Source organism: Berghia stephanieae, chromosome 13 (assembly GCF_034508935.2).
Source record: "Berghia stephanieae isolate SIO BIC M18660-M18661 chromosome 13, UCSD_Bste_1.3, whole genome shotgun sequence".
In the NCBI taxonomy this organism is placed as follows: Eukaryota; Metazoa; Mollusca; class Gastropoda; order Nudibranchia; family Aeolidiidae; genus Berghia; species Berghia stephanieae.
The window spans coordinates 33,555,736-33,582,764 of NC_088372.1; the positions used below are offsets into that span (position 1 = coordinate 33,555,736).

At 34.9% G+C, this 27,029-nt stretch overlaps 1 protein-coding gene across 14 annotated transcripts in view; it reads left to right on the forward strand.

The window, feature by feature from the left end:
- LOC144959095 (sodium-driven chloride bicarbonate exchanger-like) overlaps positions 1–27,029 on the forward strand; it is a 205,350-nt gene that overhangs the window by 128,589 nt on the left and 49,732 nt on the right. For 9 of the 14 annotated variants that reach the window (XM_078891497.1, XM_078891490.1, XM_078891487.1 and 6 more), the window contains 4 exons: positions 14,971–15,103; positions 16,707–16,867; positions 18,296–18,508; positions 19,661–19,797. In XM_078891497.1, the coding sequence (XP_078747623.1) occupies positions 14,971–15,103; positions 16,707–16,867; positions 18,296–18,508; positions 19,661–19,797 (644 nt within the window). Of the gene's footprint in view, positions 1–4,248; positions 4,273–14,970; positions 15,104–16,706; positions 16,868–18,295; positions 18,509–19,660; positions 19,798–24,623; positions 24,636–26,854; positions 26,876–27,029 lie in introns of all 14 variants that reach the window. The other 5 variants (XM_078891485.1, XM_078891495.1, XM_078891486.1 and 2 more) reach the window with 3 other exon arrangements.

The window sequence follows — 27,029 nt, forward strand, 5'->3', positions numbered from 1 at the left end:
AAGAAAAGCGGAAGCTAAATTTATAAAAATAGATGGGTATGATTACTTACTTAATCCGATTCTAAGTCTGTCTCATTTTGAAAATACAGACGTATTCATGTGGGACCATCGTTAGATGGAGATTTAAAAATAAATAGAAAGTCCTTTCCCCACAACATCATAAGATATCGTCGCCTAGGTATTCCACCAAGGAATATGGATAATTCATCAAACAAGATGTCTGATGTCAACAGGAATCACCCATGTTGTCCAAGTGAGCAAATTGGGAGTTGATTATCTTCGGTGGAGATTGGCGCTCGAAAATGTTATTTATATTAATATTTATATTATACTAGTGGAGAGGCCGCGATAATTGCGGGAAAATAAAGACTATTACGAAGACAGTCATCTATTTTAAATATTATATACAACGTATTGTGGAAATTAACATAGCTCGAGACAAATCTTTTGAGCCACCAACTCTGCTATCAAAATAGGTCCGGTTTTAACGTCTGAAGATGCGCGCAATCGAATCTGGCAACAGGACGTTCAGACCGCGCCAACTGACTATTATTATGATGGGTAGGTACGTCTTTATGCCCGAGCAGATTTTGTCTTTTGAGTCAACGGGTGATATAATTTTACTTAATTAATCTAAAAACGTGTAAGTTACGCGTATATCAATCTGTAAAAATTAGTTTTACATTTATTAGATTTGCCAGTAATTCTGTACTCGTTGGCAGAAATTTAATATGAAATGTAAGAAATAATTTGGACCCCTGCCCTGATTTTAATTATTTTTTATTGAAGAACAGAACACCTATTTCTTTAGCGTGGAACGTTGAATTAATAACAAATTATTGCTTCTCTTTGATTGACGTTAGTCTTGAACGTTTTAAATAAAAAATTAGTTTAAAGTTTGTTTGCGTCAGATCGTAGCCATCTTTAACTTATAGCCTGACACTAAAACCTTCTAGGACTTATAGTTTGACGTAATTTTTAAGGTTTGTGCAACGTCTTGTGAGTTCTCGTTAGTAGAACTCAAGGAAGCAAGTGATTCCATTGGTTGAACTATTGAGTACAACTCACGGTTTGTTTTCTTTTGTGGCCAAAGACTTGTCTTTTGACGTCATTTTTTGGATCAGTGTCAGGCGATATGTTAACGATGGCTCCTGTCATATCCAGCTATCCGATCTCTTGTTAAACCTGCTGAGTCGGGGAGATCAGAATAGTAGAAGAAAACAAATAGTATGTCCTCCAATGAGTCCTGGTTTCAATCCAATGGACTACAGCATTTGGACAATGATATCCAACTCGGTCTTTAAGATTATAATAGATAATGTTATTCTTCTGCCAAATTATAAAATACCGAGTTTCAAGTTTATTTAATCGTAGGCTTTCGCCAATAATTCATACAATTTGATGACACAACATACACGAAAGTATATGGTTTTCGGTACGTGGCGTTTTATTGTACTAGCGGCCATTGTTGTTTTGGCGTCATGTCCATTTTGATGATAAGAGTCGTACAACGTTTTACCAAGACTGATTTGGATCCAATGGACGACAGCATCTGGATACTGATATCCAATTCGGTCAATAAGAGTAAAATATATAATGTTATTCTTCTGTCAAATTATAAAATACCATGGTTCGCGGCCTCTTATTGTACTCGCAGCCATTGTTGCTTTGAAAATGATATCAAATTAAGAAATTAAGGAGCGCTCACCGGCGCAAGATAAAGATCTGAACAAGTGTGAATAAAAGGTGCCAGACTAAGCAAGAAAGAAATATACAAGGAAAAAAAAAAGCCCAAAAATCAGTCGAGCTCCCCAGTCGAAGCCGACTGATTATTTGGGATGTTTTTTTTTTTTTTTCTTTGGTTCTTGTATTTGTCTTTCTTGTCTGGCACCTTTCATACACACTTGTTCAGATCGTCATCATTGTTGCTTTGGTGTCATGTCCATTCTGATGGTAAGAGTCGTAGGTACAACGTTTTACCAAGAAACTCAGATAGCTCCTTTTGCTCATTTGTAGACGCTGCACTGGGACCTACTACTGGATTATCTCAGACTTTTCTCGAGTTAGACCGCACGGAAAACAAAAATCCTTGAGGATGAAAAAAAGGGATTTTTTTTTAAAATCACATTATTATATTTATTTATTGTTTAACCATAACTTTACTATTATTCTTCTGCCAAATAAAATATCATGGCCCGTGGTCCCTTATTGTACTAGAAGACGACGTCCACTTATTTGCAGGTCTGATAACCCAATTCATTGCTGTAATGGAAATCTAAAAAAATATGACGCAAAATATTGTCCATTAACAACGTTAAATTTGGCCCATAAGTGGGTTCGGATGTCAGACCTGCATATATGTACACGTTGCTTTGGTGTCATGTCCATCATGGTGATAATAATTATTCATCCATTTCATTATTAGTAGAGAGATCTGCTTGCAGTGGTCATGTTATCTCTGTGCTATTGAATGGTTGTTACATAATATTATTATAGTACAGGGTTTGGGGTTTTAACCAATTCACTGCTGCACACTGCTGGAAAAATACGTATGTAAACATTTGGCCAGAAAACTCGGCCTGACTTTTCAGTATCAATCGATTTGAATAATGACCCTCATCTTGGAAAAAAAAACCAAACAACCAAACAAACAAACAAAAAAATAAAAAACAAAACAAAAAGCTCTCAAAACTGGGACTTTAAGTAAGACTTTGCGAAGTCTCAGGTTTTAGAGTTTGTTTTTTTTTCAAAGATGCCGGTCATTGAAATCGATCGATATTTGAAGGACGAGTTTTCTGGCCATTTGTATAAATACGTCTCTTTCCAGAGTACGGCTGTGATAACTACTGGTCACTGTGTATTGTGTGTACTGTCGTACGTACGGGATTTGGAATCTATGCACAATATTACATGTCATTGTTCATACATGTTAGATTTGATTTGATATTCAATGTTTTCATTCGGATGTCGGTGTGTTGCATTGCAAAATGTCAAGCGGCTTTTAGAGAAAAACTCAAACAATTGATAATTCGTTTTTGTTTCATAGCCAGACCGTCTCGATGTAATTCTTTGAATTTATCATGTATTTTTAAATTATAATTTGATGTTACGTATGCGTAAACGTGTGTTTGTTGTTTGTTTATTTGGTTGTTTGGTTTGTTTGTGGATACAGGTGTGCAAATATTATATGCGCGAGTTTTAGTGTGAGTGTGTGTGTGTGTGAGAGAGAGAGAGAGAGAGAGAGAGAGAGAGAGAGAGAGAGAGAGAGAGAGAGAGAGAGAGAGAGAGAGATAGAGATAGGGAGTTTATGTTTTTAATTTTGTTTATGTGTATCCGTGTGCAAGTTTGCATGTTCTCGTTACGTCAATATCTGAATACACGTGAACGGATACAGACTGTTTGTATTGACGAAATTTCGTCGCCATGCAACCAATCACCTGTTTATTATTATTATTGCGGGTGGTTGGATGGGAGCATCACCCTTGAATCATATACCTATGATGTTCGCATGGGTGTACGATCCGATAGTGATGTCGTTTCTTCTTCTCGTTACTAGCCTATCCTGCTTCTTTGGTTTGTGATTGTATTTTTGACAGGGGATTTTTTTTCTGTAAATCTTCTGCCTGTTTGTTCTTGGTTATTTATAGTTTAGCTTATGATATCTTTAGGTTATGATTTTGATTTACATTTGTACTATTTTTGTTAGATTGCTTGTTTTTTTGTTTCAGCGGTCTCTCATATAACCTCAATTGTGTTGGAAGAGACCTAAAGCAACAAACAAACAAAAAAAATTATTATTATTATTATTATTATTATTATTTTATTATTATTATTATTATTATTATTATTATTATTATTATTATTATTATTATTATTATGTGTTTCATTCCTTTTTCTTTCTTTGATCCGCAGAAATGTTGGCAGATATTATGCTAATGCATTTATCAGTCTGTGTTGTTGTTTTTTTCCACGTTTTCTGTTTGTTTGTTTTTTGTTTTGTTTTTATTTTTGGTAGGTGAGACCGTAATAGTGATATATTATTGTACACAACACGCGTCCCAAAGCTTTTAAGATTTTGTACTGTTGATTATCATTTCTATTCTTTTCTTACAATCCTATGAATAGTAAAACAAACCAACTGACATATCAGGAGTGTCTGCCGAATGTCGTCGTGTCTATCGAGTCTATATTATTATAACCTTTCACTCTTTTTTTTTGTTTTTCCTTATTGTGCTTTTCAACCACAAGGACACGGTCAACCCAAAGAGAAAGGTATTGGTGTGTTTATTGTGTGTTATTGGTATCGAAATGGGTAGGCGGGCAGTCGTTTGGTGCCAAATCAAACAAGCAAATACAACAAAAACAAACAAAACAAGTAAAAATCAAAACAGAATAGGAAAAACAGGGAAAAAGAAAGAAAAGGAAGGGAGCTAACTCGTACTTGTCCTCTGATAGTCTGGGTATACCAAAAAAAAAAAAAAAAGGGTGTGTGTGTGTGTGGGGGGGGGGGGGTGCTATGGTTTTTATAGAGCGCAAGATCCAATACACGTGCTCAAATCGCCTTACAAAGGATGCCAAGCCATCAGCAAGGCTTTTCATGTAGGATGAGACAACTGGGCAGGGAGGTACTTGTTGGGTCTTCTATCCCCTGTGCATGTTTTCCAATCGCTGCCTGCCGTTGTCTTGGAATGAGATTATTTTGTTTTGTCCTGACCCTGGACGGAGTCCTTGGCTGGGAAGGAAACAATTTAATGTATAGTTATGGTTTTGGGAGATTATATTTTTTCCCTTGTAAATCATCTCTTTGTTATGTACTGCTATTTTATTTTGTAACATATGATTTGTAAACATTTGAGTGTATTCCTCTTAGTGGGATTTTGTGCTGGTGTCTGGGTGAGACATTTAGGTGATGTCAAACTACGTACACTGATAATGTGCTCTTGGAATCTACACCTGTTCCCCATTTCTACAATTCCCCTTTGTCTTACCTTTTTTCCTCAAGTCCTTTTAACTGTACATCTAGAATGTTTTTACTATCCAATGCTCATCCTGTTTACTGGCGCTGATATGACCCGAATGTGTTGCAAGCGCCATAAAACCCTTAAAAACAAACACGTAGGATGTGACAAGGCGCCTAGCCTGTGAGGTGGTTGTGCAATTCTTTTACGAATAGATAACCCAGCTACCCACCAGTTAGTTGCTCATTTTACAATGCTGTGAGTGCGGTGACAGATCAACTTGGCGCCGCCCAGAATGGGACTCGAACGAGGGACCTAATGGTCCGAAGGCTAGTGCCATATCACAAGACCACAAAGCTACTCTTATGTAATGCTAAGCAGGCGAACAGGAGGCTACGAGTTTGAAAACCAGAGCAGATATTTATATTGGTTTCTTTGCCTATGTTCAAAGCCTTGCTCGCAGAGGTTTTTTTTCTGTTTGTCTTGTTGATCTCAATTAAATTTGCCTTTTCTCTCTCTCTCTCTCTCTCTCTCTCTCTCTCTCTCTCTCTCTTCTTCTCTTCTGCTTTTCTCTCTCTCTCTCTCTCTCTCTCTCTCTCTCTCTCCTCCTCTCTCTCTTCTCTCTCTTCTCTCTCTTCTCCTCCCTCTCTCTCCCCCCCTCTCCCCCTCATTCCCCCCCCCCCCCCATAAAATGGAATAAAGCATTTTATAACAAAACAAGAAACTAACACAAAACAAAAAAAACAGAAAAACTTGATATTGGCACCAACGACTTCAGCTATTCCCCAATTCTACGATGTTCTTTGTTCCACTCGTACTCATTCGTCGTTGGGTTTTTTTTTTTTTTTTCTCCCCAGTACCTAGAATTGAAATGTGAATGATACAGTGGAATCCTCTTAAACCCAACACTCTTATAGTCAACGTCTGCTTAAATTCAACACTTCTTGCCGGCCCAAAATTTTCTGACCTTTATCTAAGCGTGTTCCACAATGGCATGGATAACTTCGAGCTATGTTAAAAAGTCAGCCAATATTATTTCTGGTCCGGCGGTGTTGGCCTTATCCGGATTCCACTGTAATTATTGTTGTTCTTATTTATATTGTTAATATTTATTTGTTATTTTCTGGATGTTTTATTTTATATCTAATTTATGTATAAATTGGATGTTTTACAGTACGGACTATCCCACATGCTTTCAAAACTCAAATATTTTTTTTCTCATACTTTAAACCTAAAAAAAAAAGAATAAATAAATAAATAAATAGAATAATTCAGTAACAAGCCAACTTTCGTTCACAACACACATACACACACAGACACACACATACACACACATAAACACACACAAAAACACACACTCTCTTAACCAATAACAGTGTCTCGTGTTAACCCATTATAGTAAAAGAGGTTTCATGTAGTGAAAAACAATGGCGTCCAAACAACACTTGGAAACTTTTTTTTTTAAACTTTTTTTTTAATAATGCCGGATTAAGCCCACCTCTTCTTTTGACATCCCATAATATTGTGAAGTCCTCAACTTTTTTTTAGCCTTTCTATGTTTAATGTGTTATCTATTTATAACGGGGGAGGGGAGGGGGAGGGGGTAGTTTCACAACTTCTTTCCCCAACCTGTCTTCAGCGTACATTACAGCCAGTCGTTTTGATTATAGATAATATCATACAAGACGTCGTAGTTGAAGCACTATCGAAGTCTCATTCCATGTTTGTTTGTTTTTTCTTTTGGAAATATTTTGTTTTTGTACAGTGAGTGATAAAAGAGGTTTAATATAGTGAAAAACAATGGCGTCCAAAGAACACTTGAAAGCTTTTTTTTTCTGTTTGTTATTAATAATGCTGCAGCACTATCGAAGTCTCATTGGATGTTTGTTGCTTCTTATTAATCGATCTTATCCTTGTGTTCTGTAGTGTATAGTAGCATTTTCCCCCAATATATTATGTAACTCAATACTATTTTACTACTCCTATCATCTCACGGTGAGCCAGACTGTGCTGAACACGATTGGAGTTCGAGTTTAAAACTTGCAATAGACTCCGGATAAAGTTGGCACTCTTAAAGTCACCACCGCCTCTTACTTCCACATCCAACATCCACTCCATACATCGTTTCCACATTTGACAAAAAGGGATTTTTTTTTGTAACCACACATTTTGGTATCTTGTTGTTTGTCTCATAACATAGGCCAGGAGTCCTGGGTGGGGTTCCTGACTTCCCATGGTGGGCAGGGAGGCTCTTACTGTGTCTTCTATCCTCCTACATCTGTTTTCCAACATGCTTTCTGTCTTTGCCTTGGAATGAGATTTCTTGGTTTTGTCCTTGCCAGATACCCTAGCTGGGAGGGAAACAGTAAAATGTATAGAGTTTTGGGAGATGATATGTTTTGTCTTGTAAATTATCTCTCCGTTATGCACTGTATTATGTTATGTTTACATATTACATATGATTTGTAAACATTTGACTGTATTCCTCTTCGTGGGTACCTGTGTTTGTGTCTGGATGAGACTTTTAGGTGATCTCAAACTAAGTACTTTGATGGTGTTTTCTTGGAATCTACATTTGGTCCCTTTTTGAACCAGCCCCCTTTATCTGTCTTGCTCTTGGGACCTTTACTAGTAATTCCAGAATTTTCTCCCATATTCTTCCTTTTTACTAGCGCTGATAAGACCTAAATGTGTCGTAAGTGCTGTAAACCCCATAAAAACAAACAACTTCCGGCTCCATGAGCCTAATGGCTATGAAGGACGACAATCCACCACAAAAGAAAATTCCCAATGAGAATTGGACCTGATAAATATTATTTTTATTAAAAGGTCAATGGATATTTAATGGGAATAATGCTTTACTTGTGGTGAGGCAGAGGAAATGATCGAAATAACGATATTGTGTGAGTTCCCGACATCCCAGAGTGGGCAGGGAGGTCATTGTTGTGTCTTCTTTCCCCCTGTATCTGTTTTTTCAATTGCTTTCTGTCTTTGTCTTGAAATGAGATTACTTGGTTTTGTCCTGACCCTGGTCGGAGTTCTTGGCTGGGAGATAAACAGTCGAATGTATAGTTATAGTTTTGGGAGATGATATTTTTTCCTCGTAAATCATCTCTCTGTTGTGCATTACATTATTTTTGTTTGCAGTATAATTTGTAAACATTTGAGTGTATTCCTCTTAGCAGGGACCTGTGCTTGTGTCTGTATGAGACATTTAAGTGATCTCAAACTAAGTACATTGATAGTGTGCTCTTGGAATCTAGATTTGTTTCCTATTTGAGCTAATTAAGCGTTTTCTTCCTTTTTCTTGGGCGCTTTTATTGTAATTCTATAACTTTTTACTATCCCATTTTCTTCCTTTTTACTGGCGCTGATATAACCTTATCGTGTTGCAAGCGCCGTAAAACCCTTTAAACCAAAAACAAACAAAGTAACGATATATATTGGAAAAGGCTTTAGTATGTGACGTCATTCTGACACGAAGAATAATATTACGTGCAGTGGAAATTATTACGCTTTACAATATTGGGAGTAAAAATTAGAACTGATTTTCTTAATGTTAGATTCATGAAAACATAAACCACAAAAAAAAAAAAAAATAAATAAATAAATAATCATGAAAAAAAAAGAATAAAACGATCCTACCATTAAGGTGTGACAAGCATGACTCCTGTTTTGTTTTTGTTTTGTTTTTGTTTTTTTGTTTTTTTTTGTTGTTTTTTTTTTAATTTAAAAAATAACAAAAAAGAAAAGAAACAAATCTAAAGAAGCAACAACAATATTCATTTTTTTTAAAGAAAGAAAAAGAAGGGAAAAACACATCCAAATTTGGTGTACCGTAGTTTCCACCCCATTATTTAAGTCACCCTAAGGGAGGAAACAAATTGAATTATTCTCGTTTGATCCAATGAGAGTAAGATTGGGGGAATGGGCAGCTTAGACAGGGTGGGGGGGGGGGTGATAGGAGGAGGAAGAGGAGGAGGAGGAGATAGAGAGAGAGAGAGAGAGAGAGAGAGAGAGAGAGAGAGAGAGAGAGAGAGAGAGAGAACTTTGAAGTTAGAAATGGGTGCAAGCTCCTGTCATTGTAGTATAAAAGGGGAATGAGCGAGGAAGGAGGGGTGTGTGTGCGGCCGGGGGGGGGGGGGGGGGGGTATAGGGGAATGGGAGTACCATTGCGGAATTGCATTCTTAGAGAATATGTTTTGTTTTTTTTAGAAATGGGGAAGGAAAGCACGTGGCGAAACTTAGAGGAGATTTTGTTTTGGTGAGAGGGAGAGAGAGAGAGAGAGAGAGAGAGAGAGAGAGAGAGAGAGACAGACAGAAGGGAGGGGGGAGGGGAAGAGGCGTTGATCTAAGAATAGGCATTGGCCCGCATCAAAATCAAAAATCAAATTTAACAGACAGAACAATACATATCAATCCACCCAATTATATTACATATAATCTACATATCATGAGGTAAAGATTTAGTATAGAAAATATTTATTTATTATTTGTCTGTTTGTATGTGTGTGTGTGTGTGGGGGGGGGGGGGTCCATTGGTGTCAAAATTGAAAGAATTTTTTTTTTTTTTTGTTTTGTCAGATGTGCAGACATTAATTTGAAAGACGTTTTGAATGAAAATGTATTAATATTAAGAAGGTCATTGTGGAAATAGTATTTGTATTTCAGGTTGATGCAAATTGATTTCCTTGAAATTATTATTATTATTAAATTATTATTATTAATTATTATTATTATTATATTATATTATTATATTATTATTATTATTATTATTATTATTATTATTATTATTATTATTATTTATATTATTATTATTATTATTATTATTATTATTATTATTATTATTATTATTATTATTATTTATTATTATTATTATTATTATTATTATTATTTTCATTACTTATTATTATTATTATTATTATTATTATTATTATTATTATTATTATTATTATTATTATTGTTTATTATTATTATTTAATTTTATTATTATATATTATTGTTATTATTATTGTTTTTATTATTGTTATTATTATTATTATTATTATTATTATTATTATTATTATTATTATTATTATATTATTATTATTTATTATTATTATTATTATTATTATTATTATTATTATCACCATCATCATTGCTGATGTTTTTGTTGTTGATGTTGTTATTATTACTACCGTTCTCACTATCCTTATCGTCATTATTACCATTCTTATCAAAGACTCTTCTCGACGGGAATATTTTGCCCGTTGCCATGGCGTCACGACCAATAATAAATATTTGGATAAATAAATAATACCAAACAAACACAATAGACACCAGACGCAGAGGGCGAAGGATATAATAAGAAGATGATTAAAACGCTGATAAAATAAAGAAATAAAAACACACACACACACAAACAACAACAACAAATAATAATAATAAAAAAATCAAAGTATGCCATTCAGTCGGCGATACCCGATGTGGTGTGCCCTAGGGCGAGTAGAAATAACACTGCATCGATCAGAATCATCCCTCCCTCCCTCCCTCCATCCCTCCCTCCGTCCACTCTTCACCTCTCTTGTTATGTTCTCAGCAAATTCAATTGTTCCCTCTTCTCACACATGCCTTCCCCCCCCCCCCCCCCCCCCCCCCCCCCCCCCCGCGCGCTTCTTTCCCCCTCCGCCCTAACTTTTTTTTTCTCTCCCTCCACGTTTTCTTTCATTTCATCTTTTCTCTCGAGACAGTTTTCTCTGTCTTTTAGATAGATAGACAGATAGATGGATGTATGGGTAGATCATTGATTGATTGATTGATTGATTGATTGATTGATTGATTGATCGACTCCACACGCTATAGATGGAAAGATAGATAGATAGATAGATAGATAGATAGATATTACAATGTATTTTTCTCTCCTTATGTTCTTATGCTGACAACGCTAGATAGATAGGTAGATAGATTTGGTAGAGGGAAATTGCCTTGAATCACGTAGGAGGAAAAAAAATCAAATGAGGTGAGAATGATACTTAAATAGATAGATAGATAGATAGATAGATAGATAGATAGATAGATAGATAGATAGATAGATAGATAGATAGATAGATAGATAGATAGATAGGTAGATAGATAGAAGGATCTGATAGTCAGACGGACGGACGGAAAGATGGAAGGACGGATCAGTATAGAGAAGGGAAGGTGAATTAAATAGACACTGTAGGACGTGTTGGATAAATAGATTTTCCCTGCGTTGGCATTACGGACGTCCTTTCTTCATGATTAATTCAAGATTTAGCCAGCCTAGCACCTCCTTTATTTACCTTTATTATGTTCATCATTATTTTTATTTCGTTACCGACATGACGTCATGATTGCATTTTGGACCTTATTTCTACTGTAGAGTTCCAGTAATTTAAGGTGTTTATTTGTCCGTGTCGTGCTTGATTGTATGAATGTTGGGTTGTGAGTAGGTAGGTGTGGTAGGGCTGCATGCTGATGTGTGCACGAGATTTAGGCTGGGCGGATTCTGTGAGAAACACAGCTCGAGAATCTCACGTTGAGTTTAACCAATTAACTGTCGTACTCTGAAATCACACGTATTTAAAAATTATGTCCAGAAAACTCGTCCTTCAAATATCCGTCGATTTTAAATGACCTTCGTCTTGGCAAAAACTCTCAAACCTGGGACCTTGAGAGGTCTTCAAGGAAATCCCAGGATTTAGAGGTTCTCTTTCTTTCTCCAAGATGAGGGTCATTTAAATGGACCGATATTTGAAGGACGAGTTTTCTGGCCAAAATTACAAATACTTGTCTTTCCAGAGTACGGCAGTTAATTGGTCAATTTTGATGCCAATTTCGTATAGGACTAGATAGATCGACAGACTTGTAAATTGATTATAGAAGAAGCAGACAGAACGTTCTCTTACCCCCCCCCCCCCCCGCGCCCCTCCCCGTCTCCTTTTTCTTGTATCATCCCTTCATCAATGTTGTATCCGTAACATAAATTTAGTAGTATGACTCATTGTTATAACCCCGTATTTCTTAATCGCTGTTGTCTCTTGTTCCACTGTTGCATGAACCATCTTGAGGCACAACACCCTTCCCTACTCCCCCTTTTTTAAAATGTTATTATCTCTCTCTCTCTCTCTCTCTCTCTCTCTCTCTCTCTCTCTCTCTCTCTCTCTCTCTCTCTCTCTCTCATTCCTCCTTTTGGACTCCTTTTCCAATACTTATTTCACCCCCCCCCTTTTTTTTTTTCTTTCAAGCTAACCTTCGTTGTAGATAATACTTTCAGCATGAATCCAACGACAGTAGTACATTATTATTTGATCCATTCTCTGCTTGTAGTTGATAACTGCTACAAGTAGTATATTATACAAAAATGAATATGACATTTTCGATAAAAGAACAAAAAATACCAAATAAGGAACGTTTGGGGCTCGAAACCCTTCTTCAGCCAATAAGAAAAACAATAAAAAACCTAAATGCATCCCTAAAATGTTGGTCGTTTTACATTAAATGGTCCGATCTTGAAATGAGACTAGACGTGACAAATAATGTCTTTTTTCCGTGGCTGGAAATTAAGTGATTAGTATTGGCTGAAGACGGGTTTTGAGCCCGAAACGTTCCGTGTTTGTTAATGTGTTTATTTGTTTGAGTGAAGCTGTTCCATTCATTTCTGTAATACTAAATATTTAAAATACTAGATATATATTTTTTTTTCACCTAATTTAATATAGGTACATTTTTTTAAAAAACCGTTTCTGAAATATATTAATTCCTAACACAATTTTTGTTTAATATTAGCATTTAGATAGAGTAGGAAATTCTTTTTCTTCTTTTTGTGTATGCAAGTTCTATTCCCATCATTTATTATTATATTGAATTATCGTTTATTTAATCTGACTCTTTGCTGAATTCCATTAAAAGATTGCCTATTTAATGTGACCAAAAACCACTTCCTAAGGGTATTATGTTTGGGTGATTTAAATAATTACATTTGACTTTATCGTCAAAGTTATGAAACGTATGTCTATATCCAGAGAATGCGTTTGCTACCTGATTCAGTCCCCTGATCGGTGACTGTTTGATAATAACACGATATCTCTCATGATACAGGAACGGTATCTCAGTATTGTGCTTATTACTTCTTACTGTATGTGTTATGTGTGATCTGCGAGTTTTGTTCAATCGTCGAAATCATCAAACCCTGTCAAATGTACATCACCATAGCTTGTCGCTCCAACACCGAACCCACTTCACAGCATCTGGGGAGCAGACTCTTAGGTCATGGTCAGTGCAGCTGGGCCCATTCTGGCATTCTCTATGGATGTGCTCCATCGTCTGATCTGGGCATCCACGTGTAAACAAGCTAGTCTTATTCAGCCCCCACTTTTTCATGCTTCCATATGTTCTCCCAAATTTTGCCCGTGCTCTGTTCAGTGTTACCTATTCATTCCTGGGGAGCTCAGTTCCATAGGGCAGTTCTTCTCCGGGATCTTCAACGGTTTCATTTGCATGATTGTCTCACTCCTCCATGTGGAAAGTCTATATACAGCTGCATGGTCAGGGTTGAATGTTGTTGTCAAATGTTGTTTCCATGTGAGGAGTTTTCCTCGTAACATGGTTTCAACGCGTAGACAAAACTTACAAAACCACACTATTCATTAACCCCCCCCCCCCCCCCCCCCCCCCAAAAAAAAAACAAAACAAAAACAAACAAACAAAAAAAACAACGAAAACAAACCACAATACTGAGATACCAGTCCCGTGTAGAGAGGTCTTCCTTTGTAAATATTCTTTGTCCACCAATCAAGGGAATGAATTCGGTAGATAATGCATTCACTCAATCTTTTGTTAAAGTAACAACGACATCAAATTCAATTTAGATTCTGATCCTTTTTTTTTTTGTAGGTCAAAATCCATTTGTACCGGATTGGGGCAATAGGTTGGTGTCATTAGAAGTGTTGATTCAAGTTACACCCTGTGTGATATCAACAAGAATTCAAATGCACACAACACACCCTGATTTATTATTTGAATTTATTTATTTATGAATAAAGCTTTATGGTTTGTGTTGGATGTGCAGATTAAAACCATTATTGTTTTCTTGGTATTTTTCATTGAAATGTTACCTTGGTAGTGATGATGACGAGCACTGTAAAAGTCATGGTTATATGCTATATAAGACTATCTAAGCGTTATATTATTATTAATGTATATTTCAGATTTACCATGTGATAAATGTGAATTTATTGTGCTAAATCCTTCAGTATTGGCTTCTTGATTGTTTATTAATGTGTTAAATTCTTTGTATCTATCAATGTGTTACATGCTTTTTATCTCTCACCGTATGCTTATCTTTTAGTCATCAAATTTGATGAGATACTGATGTTTCTATTCGTGATTACCATCACCATCATCATCATCATCATCATCATCATCATTTTCATCATCACCACCAACCTCCAGTAACACCAATACCCTAGGTCACTATCACCATCATCATAATCATCATCATCGTCGTCGTCGTCGTCATCACCACCAACCTCCAGTACCACCCATACCATGGTCACCATCACCACCACCACCATCATCATCATCATCGTCATCGTCATCACCACCAGCCTCCAGTACCACCAATATCATCGTCACCACCACCACCACCATCATCTTCATCATCATCATCATCATCATCATCATCATCATCATCGTCATCATCGCCAACCTCCAGTACCACCAATACTATTGTCACCATCATCATCATCATCATCACCATCATCATCATCACCATCATCATCATCATCATCATCATCATCATCATCATCATCATCATCACCACCACCACCACCACCACCACCAACCTCCAGTACCACCGATACCATCGTCAGCATCATCATCACACACTAACATCGTCGTCCTCTTCATTATCGTCTTTACTATCATCATGATCATAATCACCAACACCAACAACCACCACCACCACCATCGTGACCATCGTCACCACAATACCCATCTTTCCCGTCCACAGCTGCCCCTCCGTCCCAGCGAGTCCAGTTCCTTCTAGGGGAAGAGGATGACGAACATCAAGCCCACGACATTTTCTGTGAAATGGCAGAGCTCTCACATGTTGGAGATGAAAAAGAATGGAAAGAAACAGCCAGGTAACCAAGCCATTGTCATGTCATGGTAGTTCATCAGAGCCATAAGAACTATAGAGCCGAAGTTTACCCCAGTTTCTATAGATAGTTCGAAGATGACGTCACTCAGGTCTTTATTATTGTTTTTTTGCCATCCGCGTTTATGAGTAATGCTCACTGATTTGTATTAACCGGACTGTAAACGTTCATGGATACACACAGTTTTTGTATGTTGGTCCGTTATACTTCCGGATGGCAATGTTATGAGCTTCTTAGCCAAGGGCATACTATCTATAGATAGTGTCCGCTTGGCTAAGACGTTCACAACATTGCCATCCGGAAGTATAACTGACCAACACACACAACTATGTTTACCCATGAACATTTATAGTCTGGTTCGTACAGTTTAGTGAAAAGCACTCATAAACGTGGATGGCAAAAAAAAACACAAAAAAAAACAATAAAAAAGGCGTGAGTGACGTCATCTTCATTCTATCAATAGCGTGAAACGGGCAATAGAAATTGCTTGCTATCCTTTTGCTAGGACTTTAATCTGTCGTAAAGTATTTTCTACCAGATCTTAACAGACCCAACTACCCATTCACTGCTGGGTGGACGGGGGGGGGGGGGGGGGGGGGGGGGGGCTCAGAAAAAATCTCGACTGCACCCGAGATATATCTTGATCCCTTTGCGTGTAAAGCAAGTGCTCTAACAACTGAGCTATCGGGACCCCCATTATTATAATTGATAAGTGAGTTATTCTTTTCAAGAAACAACAACAACAAAAAGGAATAGATATAAAATTCCCCCTTTTTAAAAAATCCCCAATGGGAAATTTGTCTTTCTTTATTTTAAGAGAAAGACTGAAATAAAGCAGGCGTCGTCGTCATAGCGAGTGCAGCGCTGCAAAGTGAGCAAGGGCGAGATGATTCGCCTGAGGCCATCCAGTGCGGTGGGTGGTTGAACTCGGTACCTGCAGGTTACGAATCAGCTGTGCTGATGATGCTCCTTATATTGTTGTTGTTGTTGTTTTATTTCTTAACCTTGAGACTCCAGTCGACATTGAGGCACCATTCAGACATATTTCCCATAGGAAAAGGCATGTAGTATACAAATCCCTCTGTCCACACAGCAGTGATTGGGTAGCTGTACCCGTTCGAGTTGGCAGAAAGTATTTATAACTAGTGTCCCGTTGTCCAGAAACGTTAACAAGCAATTGGTTACCTAAATAATACTTAATACCAAAGTGTTCCCAGCCAATAGCAACACTAACCATGTGGGACGAGACATGACACTTGTTAGGCGATCTTACAGTTTGTTTGTTTTTCCAACAGAGACAATGCTGCTAAACAGCCAAACAGTGCTAAACAGTACTCTTTTTACCCCTTAGTACAATAAGATAACATGAATAAAGAGCTGTTTCCAAGATTTCAACTGTGTACCACTCAAAGTGAGACTCGAACCCAATACCTTCCGATCCGAAGGCGAGTGTTATGCCACAAGACCACATAATCACGCACTAAAATGAACATATGCGTTGTATTTTTTTTTAAAAACTATGGGATAGCCTTCTTACCTTTATTATCACCCATTTCACTCAACCATTTCATTTCTGCCAATTTTCCAGATGGATTAAGTTTGAAGAAGACGTGGAAGAGGGAGGAGAGAGATGGTCCAAACCCCACGTCGCTACTTTGTCCCTTCATTCTCTGTTTGAATTGAGATGCTCCCTGTTACAAGGAACGGTTATGTTGGAGATGGACGCTACCACCATTGAACAGATTGCTGGTAAATAGGAGCATACAACTTTTGAGCTTGTGTCGGTTTCCAGCACCGAGTTCTTGACGTAGCAAGGACCTTGGAACACAAGTTCAAAAATTGTTTGATTAAATCTCCCTTGTAAAAAGTTTATGTGCATATCAATCAGTAGCATCGGTTAAGAGCAAATAGCCTATAAATATTTTTTAATGCTCTATGAGACTTTCATGCATAGACATTTTTTCAAAGTTATATAACAACATTCAATGTTATTTTGACAATTTTGAGTAAGATTATCACTTTTTTTCAAAATTTAATATCTAAATAATACACAAATAAATGTAATAGTCAAGAATTATTGTATAATTTTAGCTATTTATAGTCATTTGACATGTCCACCTTCTAGAGTTTCAATTATGATTAATAAACAAAATGCAAATAATAGCCAATGTCGTGTTACATTTTCATCGAACTCAAATGTTATGTTGGTAAGTTCTTTATCAATGGCATTCTTTAAATTATTAATTGAATAAAGATTATTAAGTTTGGAATACAACCAGAAATTTCACACCAAAAAGTAGGGTTCAATTATAGAAAATATTGCTGTGTATGCATCTCGTTTTTCATGTCACTTGTCTAGGCTTTTGAATCAGTTTTGATATGTTTAGACTGTATGGTTCTTGCTACCAGTAGATTCTCCACAGCAACATTTAGTTACAACGCCATCTTTAGAGCATATATAACATATGCCATCTAAATAACACAAGAGTTGGTCTCATAATGGAGAGCTCGGGAGTAGAATCAAACATTCATGGGTGAAAGTTCACCGGCATAATAGGCTAGCTATGCTGGTAATTTGGTTATAAATAATGATTGAATACCAGATGCTCTCCAAATAACATTCGAGTTGGTCTCATAATGGAGAACTTGTGTATTGAATGAAACATTCATGGGTGAAAGTTCACGGCATGTGCCGTCTGGGCCGGTATTGGTTAATGATCGACTGCCGGCATTTTGACTCTTATTGTTGTGTCATGTAAGTATAAAATGGTGGCCTACTTATTTTAAATCTTTCATGCAAATTGATCCCTCCTCTGAAATTTCACCCATGCAAACATTCCAACGCAATGAAAAAAAAAAACCGAAAAAAAAAACAAAAGAAAACATGAAATAATAGTGCTCAACTTTTTAATAAAGAAAGAGCTATTCATGAATTTATTCAAATGTAATTTTGTTCTTCTTATACATAATATATGCAAATTGAATTGTTAAATTGATATGATCATATATATATATATCTCTCTCTCCCTCCCCCCCCCCCCCCCCCCATCTCTCTCTCTCTCTCTCTCTCTCTCTCTCTCTCTCTCTCTCTCTCTCTCTCTCTCTCTCTCTCTCTCTCTCTCTCTCTCTCTTTCTGTCTTTCTTTCTTTCCCTTCCCTCCCTCCTCCCACCATTCAGATATCATCCTGGACAACATGATCGCTTCCAAACAGCTGGAAGAGCATCTGCGCGACCAAGTGCGAGCCACCATTTTGTGTCGCCATCGGCACCAGAACGAGAAACGGCGTCACAAGGAGGAAGGGGGCAGCAGGATGCATCTGCCTTTCGTCCGATCTCTGGCTGACATTGGCAAGAAGTATTCTGAACCCAAAGGAATGTCCACCCAGGGTCGTAAGTTCTGGTTGGGCGGACTCGTTTTCATGTCGATGTCTTCGTGTTTTCAATCATCATCACCATCATCATCATCATCATCATCATCATCATCATCATCATCATCATCATCATCATCATCATCATCATCATCATCATCATCATCAACAACCTCCAGTAACACCAATCCTATCGTCACCATCACCATTATCATCATCACCATCATCATCATTACCATCATCATCATCATCATCATCATCATCATCATCATCATCATCATCATCATCATCATCATCGTCATCATCGTCATCATCAACAACCTCCAGTAACACCAATCCTATCGTCACCATCACCATTATCATCGTTACCATCATCATCATCATCATCAGCATCGTCTTTTTCATCCTGGGTTTGGGTATAGGCCACAGTTTCCATCCTTCTCTACCCCGAGCTAATTTTTTTTCATTTCGTTCCATGTCTTATCACTTCTCTGTATATCAGCTTCTTTAACTCTTCTCCGTGGCCTTCCCATGATCTTAATTCGAAGCTGCTTGTTTGACGAAGACGTCAATGCTTACAATATTTGTGATCCACGACCTCAATTTGGTAATACGTTGGGGTGAAGTAATGCTTCAGAGGCATTAATAGACATATTGAGCTGGAGTTTATCCCGATTTCCACAGCGTGAAACTGACGATTGCAATTACTTGCTACCCTTTGGATAGGATGCAGAAATCTCTTACAAAGAACTTTACACCAGAAAATTATTATTATTATTATTATTATTATTATTATTATTACTACTACTACTACTACTACTACTACTACTACTACTACTACTACTACTACTACTACTACTACTACTACTGCTACTAATACTACTACTACAACTACTACTACTACTACTACTACTACTACTACTACTACTACTACTATTGCTACTACTACTACTACTGTTATTATTATGATTATTATGATTATTATTATTATTATTATTATTATTATTATTATTATTATTATTATTATTATTATTATTATTATTATTATTATTATTATTATCATCATCATCATCATCGTCGTCGTCGTCGTCATCATTATTATTATTATTACAAGACCATTTTCCCAAGGCCTCCTCTCTACTAAATTATATTTTTGCGTCGACCACTTCCCCAGACGACGACCACGGGGCCAAAAGTACGCCCAACTTCCAAGGCATGAAAACAGACACAGATAACAGCCTGGGTGTCAACAACTCATCCGTTCCTCAAGGCATGAGTCAGGGAGATCTGGCAGACAATGCCTCTCATAAGGTAAGCAATGATTACCCTGGACATAGGTGATATTCATTATCATCGCAATCCTATTTATGTATTCACTTTGTAGCCCGTGTTGCATATAGTAGATAAAAACAATGTAAGATAAAGATCTGAACACGTGTATATTTATGAAAGGTGCCAGACAAAGATGGAAAGAATAGAAATACAAGAAAAAAAAGCAATCACAAAAAATCAGTCGATTTCGACTGGGGATCGAACCTCAGACCTTCTGATTGCCGGTCAGACGTGCTACCAGAAAGGTCTGAGGTTCGATCCCCAGTCGAGGTAGACTGATTTTTGTGGATGGTATTTTTATTCTTTCTTGCTTTGTCTGGCACCTTTCATACATGCTTGTTCAGTTCTTTATCTTACACCGGTGCCTGCTACTTAAATTCTTAATTTGATATTTTTTTTAAACAAAAAAAACTATGTCACTGTTTATATTGGGGGAAAATGAAAGATATACAGATCAAAATTGTGATAGTTTCGTTATCCAATATAAACAGTAGGATGTTTACTTTGAGTTACCAAAAATTTAAAAAAAAAAAAAAATTAATAGAATTAAATTTTTTTTAAAAACCAAAAAAACAAAACAAAAAACAAACACTTAACATAATATAAAGAATACATACGAAAAATTATGTTTTGAATTTCTCCTGCATTAAAATACTTCTGTGATTTATATAGACAAAATGAAGGACATTACTTTAAAATATAGCTTTTTGTTATGGTGTCATCGTTGCTTCGTTTTCATTGACTATAATATGTGTGTTGGACTAGGAAAACAAACCAAATCACCCCCCCCCCCCCCCAGCCCCATTGAATTTGAGTTTGTGTTATCTTTTCAGTCAGCGATCATCCCTGATCATAATGGTCTTTAAATGTTATCAATAACTTCATTAGTTTTTGAGATATGGAATCATCAGCATGAAATCATTTAAAAAGTAGTATCCATGCGCACAACAGCTAACAGTGTAGGGGAGATAACGCCAATAATAATGAAACCAAACATGCCAAACTTTTAATGTTAAATCATGAATCAAATTAGTTCGGTCAAAATTTTGGGTCAATTTTTTTTTTTTTTTACGCAGATGTCGAAGCAATGTTTCTTCTACCCTACCCGTTTAAAAATATTTTGAAATATAAAGACACACCATACACAATAATGCTTTTAGGATATGGAAGAAAAATGGTTAAATTATCGTATTTTAAAGAAATATCATTTTGGCCTAAGAATGTCATTTTTACCTTCATAACCCTCTACATGGAAACTAGGTTCAGCGATATTTGGTATGTTTTCCTTGGCCAACACACATATAATAATAATAATAATAATAATAATAATAATAATAATAATAATAATAATAATAATAATAATAATAATAATAATAATAGATGACATTTGTATAGCACATTTTCAAAATTATGTTAATGCTCAATGCGCTTTACATTGGTTGAAAAAAAAAGAAGAAAAATGTCAAATTTTGCCAACCTTGACTCCCACTCTTTGTCTACAACCATCAGAAGAGACAAATTATTCTCTTTACTTCTGTATCGTGTCTACATTTCACCAGTATTTCTTAAATTATCTGAATGGAGAACGACGTACCAACTACTCATTTTCTTTGTGTGTGCCTTGTTCGACTAAAACTCTTGTGTTTTTTGGGGTTTTTTTTTAAATTATTTACAAATGTAAGGTACATACTAGTACTCTATACATCCAATTATCATCGTTAAAAACAAATCTATGTAGAAACCCTATCGTTTAAGCTGTAAAAAGAGGGGAAAAGTTAGATTTAGAAAAAAAAAGATAAAGTGTTTCTATAATTAAAGTGTTGTTTTTAACTCTTGCTCTGTGCATATTGTTGCGTCGTCATATTATTACGTTTGCCTTTTTGTGTGTGCAATGTGACATAGATTGTGCTCGATCTTCAATGTATTATTGTTATTGTTTCAGAATTTATGTGTGTACAAATAGATGAGAGCCTAAATTATCAAATGACAATAATAATAATAATAATAATAATAATAATAATAATAATAATAATAATAATAATAATAATAATAATAATAATAGTAATAATAATAATAATAATAATAATAATAATAATAATAATAGTAATAATAATAATAATAATAATAATAATAATAATAATAATAATAATAATAATAATAATAATAATAATAATAATAATATAATCTTTATTGTCCCAAAAAATGGTAATTTGTCATTTGGTTTACAATGTTTGAAAGTAAAAACTCAATACAAAGGTAGACAAAAATATATTAATTAAATAATGATATATAAACATCAAAATGAAGACGACGTTTCATAACAGTTTCAAAAACCCAAACATACAATCTCTTACTCACACGCACACCTCCACACACCCCTATACAGAGAGAGAGAGAGAGAGAGAGAGAGAGAGAGAGAGAGAGAGAGAGAGAGGGAGAGAGAGGGAGAGAGAGAGAGAGAGAGAGAGAGAGAGAGAGAGAGAGAGAGAGAGAGAGAGTCGAGGGTAGCATCATTCAATCCAGCAATGTTAGAAATAAAAGTTGTTGGTTTTTTTTTTTTTGGTTTTTTTTTGTTTTTTTTTTTGGGGGGGGGGGGGTTTCGTTTGTTTGTTTGTTTGTTTGTTTGTTTTTTTTTTTTTTTTTTTTTTTTTTTTTTTTTTTTTTTTTTTTTTTTTTTTTTTTTGGTTTTTGTTTTTTGCTTTTTGTTTTTGTTGTTGTTGTTGTCGTCAAAATGAAAAAAAAAATGTATTTTTAACCCTCCGACTCAAAGAGGTATTATGTTGGTATGCATTGGGATGCCAAGATATGAATTTAGAATCAATAACAACAACATAGGTTCTTTGGCTACGTGGGAACAGGAGTAGTAGAAGTAGTAGTAGTAGTAGTTCTTTAAACCCATTATTAGGCCCATTGACAGGCTGGAGTTTTAATCCCAGTTTCTATAGCTTGAAACGGACAATAGCAGTTGCTTTTGCTAGCTACCCTTTGGATAGGATACCAGTCTATCGCATTTTTGCAGTGCAAGAAACATAGAAATAAACCCCCGAGTTTTGTTCATGTTGTTGGGCCATAAATTCAATGTTCAGTTCCCAGTTACTGTTCACCCCGACATAATACCACTATGAGATGGTAGGTCACATTTTGTCAGAGTCCAGCAGCGTCAATCAGTGTGTAGTTGTCGTGTCGTTATCTTGACCCAAAAATGTAGATTTAGAGGAATGAGATTATATATATATATAATGAAATATATATATATATATATATATATATATATATATATATATATATATATATATATATATATATATATTCCTATCTTTCCCCCCATAATCCTACAGTTTTTGTTAGCTGATGATGCATATTGTTATTGTTTTACCTGTTAATGTTTTTTTTAAAGCAAGCTGAGAAAGCTTGCGTCTGTAGCTTTGTAGCTTGATTTTTTAAGAAGTAAAAAGTTAATTCATCTGTCCGTTTTGTTATATCTAATATTTTTAAAAAGATTATCTAGATCAATAAATAGTTAAAAAGAAATAAAATAATAAATGGAAAAAAATAAAGATAAAAAAAACCCCGTATTTTTATATTATTTTTATCTCCATAATCGTAATTTCATAACAATTTTTAATATCATCATTTCACTTATTTTCAATAGTATCCACAGGAAAATTATCGCTTCTAGCAATTTATTTCTGTTTGATCTAAATCACATGAAATTGTGTTATCCAAAGTATATCGTTTTATTCTTTCCTCTTTCGGGTTAAAAAAAAAAATTAATTAAAATTTAGTTTCAAGATATAAAAGTTGCTTATAAGAAATAGAGTCGGACAATGTAGAAGACGCTTTAAAATCTGTCATAAATCGTAAGCTTAATCGGTCCATGTTACATGCTTTTCATGTCGTGCAATCCACGTGATTGTATTATTATAAAGAGCAGAAAATAATGGATTTTTCCTTCAAACTTGGAGTCTGAAAGGAATGTCAGATGCAAACATTTTAAATAGGGTAATGTCTCAAAGATCAGCGTTTTAGTTCTTAAAACAAAAAAAAAAAAACAAAAAAAAAAACAAGGTTGGCAAAGCGGAAATAGAAAAATACAAAAACAAACCAACCCCCCAAAAAATCATCCTTGTGATCGAACCTGATGACTTGTCATATGGCTACCCAGAATGTATTATAAAAAGTTGTGGGTTTTGTTGGGGTTTTTTTGTTTTATTTGTTGTTGTTTTTTTTCTATTTTATTTATTTATTTATTTTTTTTTTTTTTTTGGGGGGGGGGGGGTCTGTTTTCTTTTTTTATTTATATACAACCTCCTGAAAGGGGCATAGATTAACTAGAATACTAGTTAGGACTGCAATACATTATCATCGCCCTAAAACATACAGATGCCTAAAAGGGAAAATCTCAGATGTGGATATCACTCAACTCAGAAGTAAATTTCATTTAAAAAATACAAGCTTTGGTTATATTCTTATTTATTTATTATTTTTTAAAACGTGTTTGTGTGTATGTGTGTGTGTGGTAGTCTTTAAAATTTTAATGTTGAGTTGATGTAAAATTTCATCAGGGGATGCATGTATTGAGAAATGGTGCTTGCGCTGTAAGAATATAATCCTCAGAATATACATTTTACTACATACATTTGACATTGAATTATAATGTGTTGGAAATCACTTTAAGAGAATAACAGAAGAAAAACGTTATTATTTATTATTTTTGTTGTTGATGTTATTAAAAATGCATAAATGATGTTTTAACGATGTGACTATTTATAAATTGTCCACAACCCAAAAACCAACGACGACAGCCTAAAGAAGGTGTAAGTATTATAAATAACCCGCATCAATACTCGGTTTGACTGACTCACTACTCAGTAGGTTCAAAAGCATAATAACCAATCATATAAAAATGGAATAAATAGATAATAATTTCCATAACAATAAAATTACTGTAAGTTGCTGCTTTTATACTTTGTCGCTTTTTTATGTTTTCTTCTTTAGTTGTTTTGTTGTTTTTAAAAATCATTTTTATTATTATCATCATCAGTTATCGTTATCATTATTGTTTTATTTGTTACATTCTTTGAATACTTTTGAGTGCAAAAATACAGGTGTATGTACGTATGACTACCAGAGGCTGGTTGTAACTGTCTCTTCTCATCTTGTAGAAATTAACCTTTTCTTTCTCTTTGTTACTGACTTGATGGTTACTGACTCGTGCTTGCTTGGGGAAAAAAAGTAGCTGTTTATTAACTCTTATCTTATAATATTATTATGTGACCGCTAACAATTGCCGTCATTTGCATTTTGTGGATAGATGGAATGAACCGCAGGGTGTACGGGGGTCTTTCTTTCTGGGTTTGTTTTGTTTTATTTTTTGGGGGTTTTTGTTGTTGTTGTTTTATTTGTTGTTTTTTTAGATGAATTTGTGCAAACTGACAAGAATGTTGGATGGATGCATCGTTGTTACATATTTTCAAATACCATGTAGATCATAATTGACATAGTTGGTAGTGCTTAGTAAAAATAATTGACATAGTTGGTAGTGCTTAGTAAAAATAATTGACATAGTTGGTAGTGCTTAGTAAAAATAATTGACATAGTTGGTAGTACTTAGTAAAAATAATTGACATAGTTGGTAGTACTTAGTAAAAATAATTGACATAGTTGGTAGTACTTAGTAAAAATAATTGACATAGTTGGTTGTACTTAGTAAAAATATTTGATATAGTTGGTAGTGCTTAGTAAAAATAATTGACATAGTTGGTAGTGCTTAGTAACAATAATTGACATAGTTGGTAGTGCTTAGTAAAAATAATTGACATAGTTGATAGTGCTTGGTAAAAATAATTGACATACATGTAGTTGATAGTGCATAGTAAAAATAGTGCTTAGTAAAGATAATTGACATAGTTGGTAGTACTTAGTAAAAAATATTTGACATAGCTGATAGTACTTAGTAAAAATAATTGACATAGTTGGTGGTACTTGGTAAAAATAATATTTGACATAGCTGGTAGTACTTAGTAAAAAATATTTGACATAGCTGGTAGTACTTAGTAAAAATAATATTTGACATAGTTTATAGTACTTAGTAAAAAATATTTGACATACGAGCTGGTAGTACTTAGTAAAAATAATAATTGACATAGTTGGTAGTACTTAGTAAAAATAATAATTGACATAGCTGGTAGTACTTAGTAAAAATAATTGACTTAGTTGGTAGTACTTAGTAAAAATATTTGATATAGTTGGTAGTATTTAGTAATTTTTTTAAGTGGGGGGGGGGGGGGGGGTATAACTTCACACTAACACCTCTGTGTCAATTTTTTACCAAAATATACCGAGTTAAAGCACAGACTGTCAGATAGTTTCTGACTTACAGCGCATTGTTTTTATATTTTTAAAAAAAATTTTGTTGTTGTTTTGTTGTTATTCTTTTGTTTGTTTTTTTTTTACTCAGTTTGTCCAAAGTAAATTCCTTTTGAAAAAAGACTCGATAATTTCCCTGACCCATCGTTGTCTGTTCTTGCAATTATTCAATATTCTTTTCATTTTTATTTACTTTCTTCCCTCCCAATAACCACTTTCCGACATAGCTGCCAACATCCACGATACGAGAGAATAGTGTATACCATAACTCTGTTCATTCAATACACTGGAAAGTACTTATTATTAGTATTAGAATTCACACACACAAATTCTTACCTTCTCTTCTATGTTTAAAACACCTCAAAATTGGCATTAAGGTCATTTTAAAACTGTTGAAGTAAGAAGGACGAAGGAGAAATTTCTCATTCGTCCTTAGTGTGTTTCATTCATCGGGTTTTGTTGATGAAGGGGAAACCGGAAACAAACATCCACAGCATCTTGTCTTCGTTTTAATAAATTGAAGTTTACATTTTCAATACTTATCGTTAATTTGTTTTTCCTTGGAACTTCAAGCTAGCAGCAACATTTTCATCCAATCCCATTGACGATACTTTTTGATTCAATCTGTTATGACTTTATTGTTTATTGTTTTATTTGGAATCTGAAGGGATGGAATTTACTAGTAAAGGTACAGTCTGTTTTTGTTTTGTGGTCACTAATTATTATTATTAATCATCATAATATCAGCAACAACAACAACAACAACAACAACCGTGCCGTTTTTGTTTGTTTTTGGAAGGCATTTGATATTATTTCTCACCGTTTTTGTTGATTTAATAAAA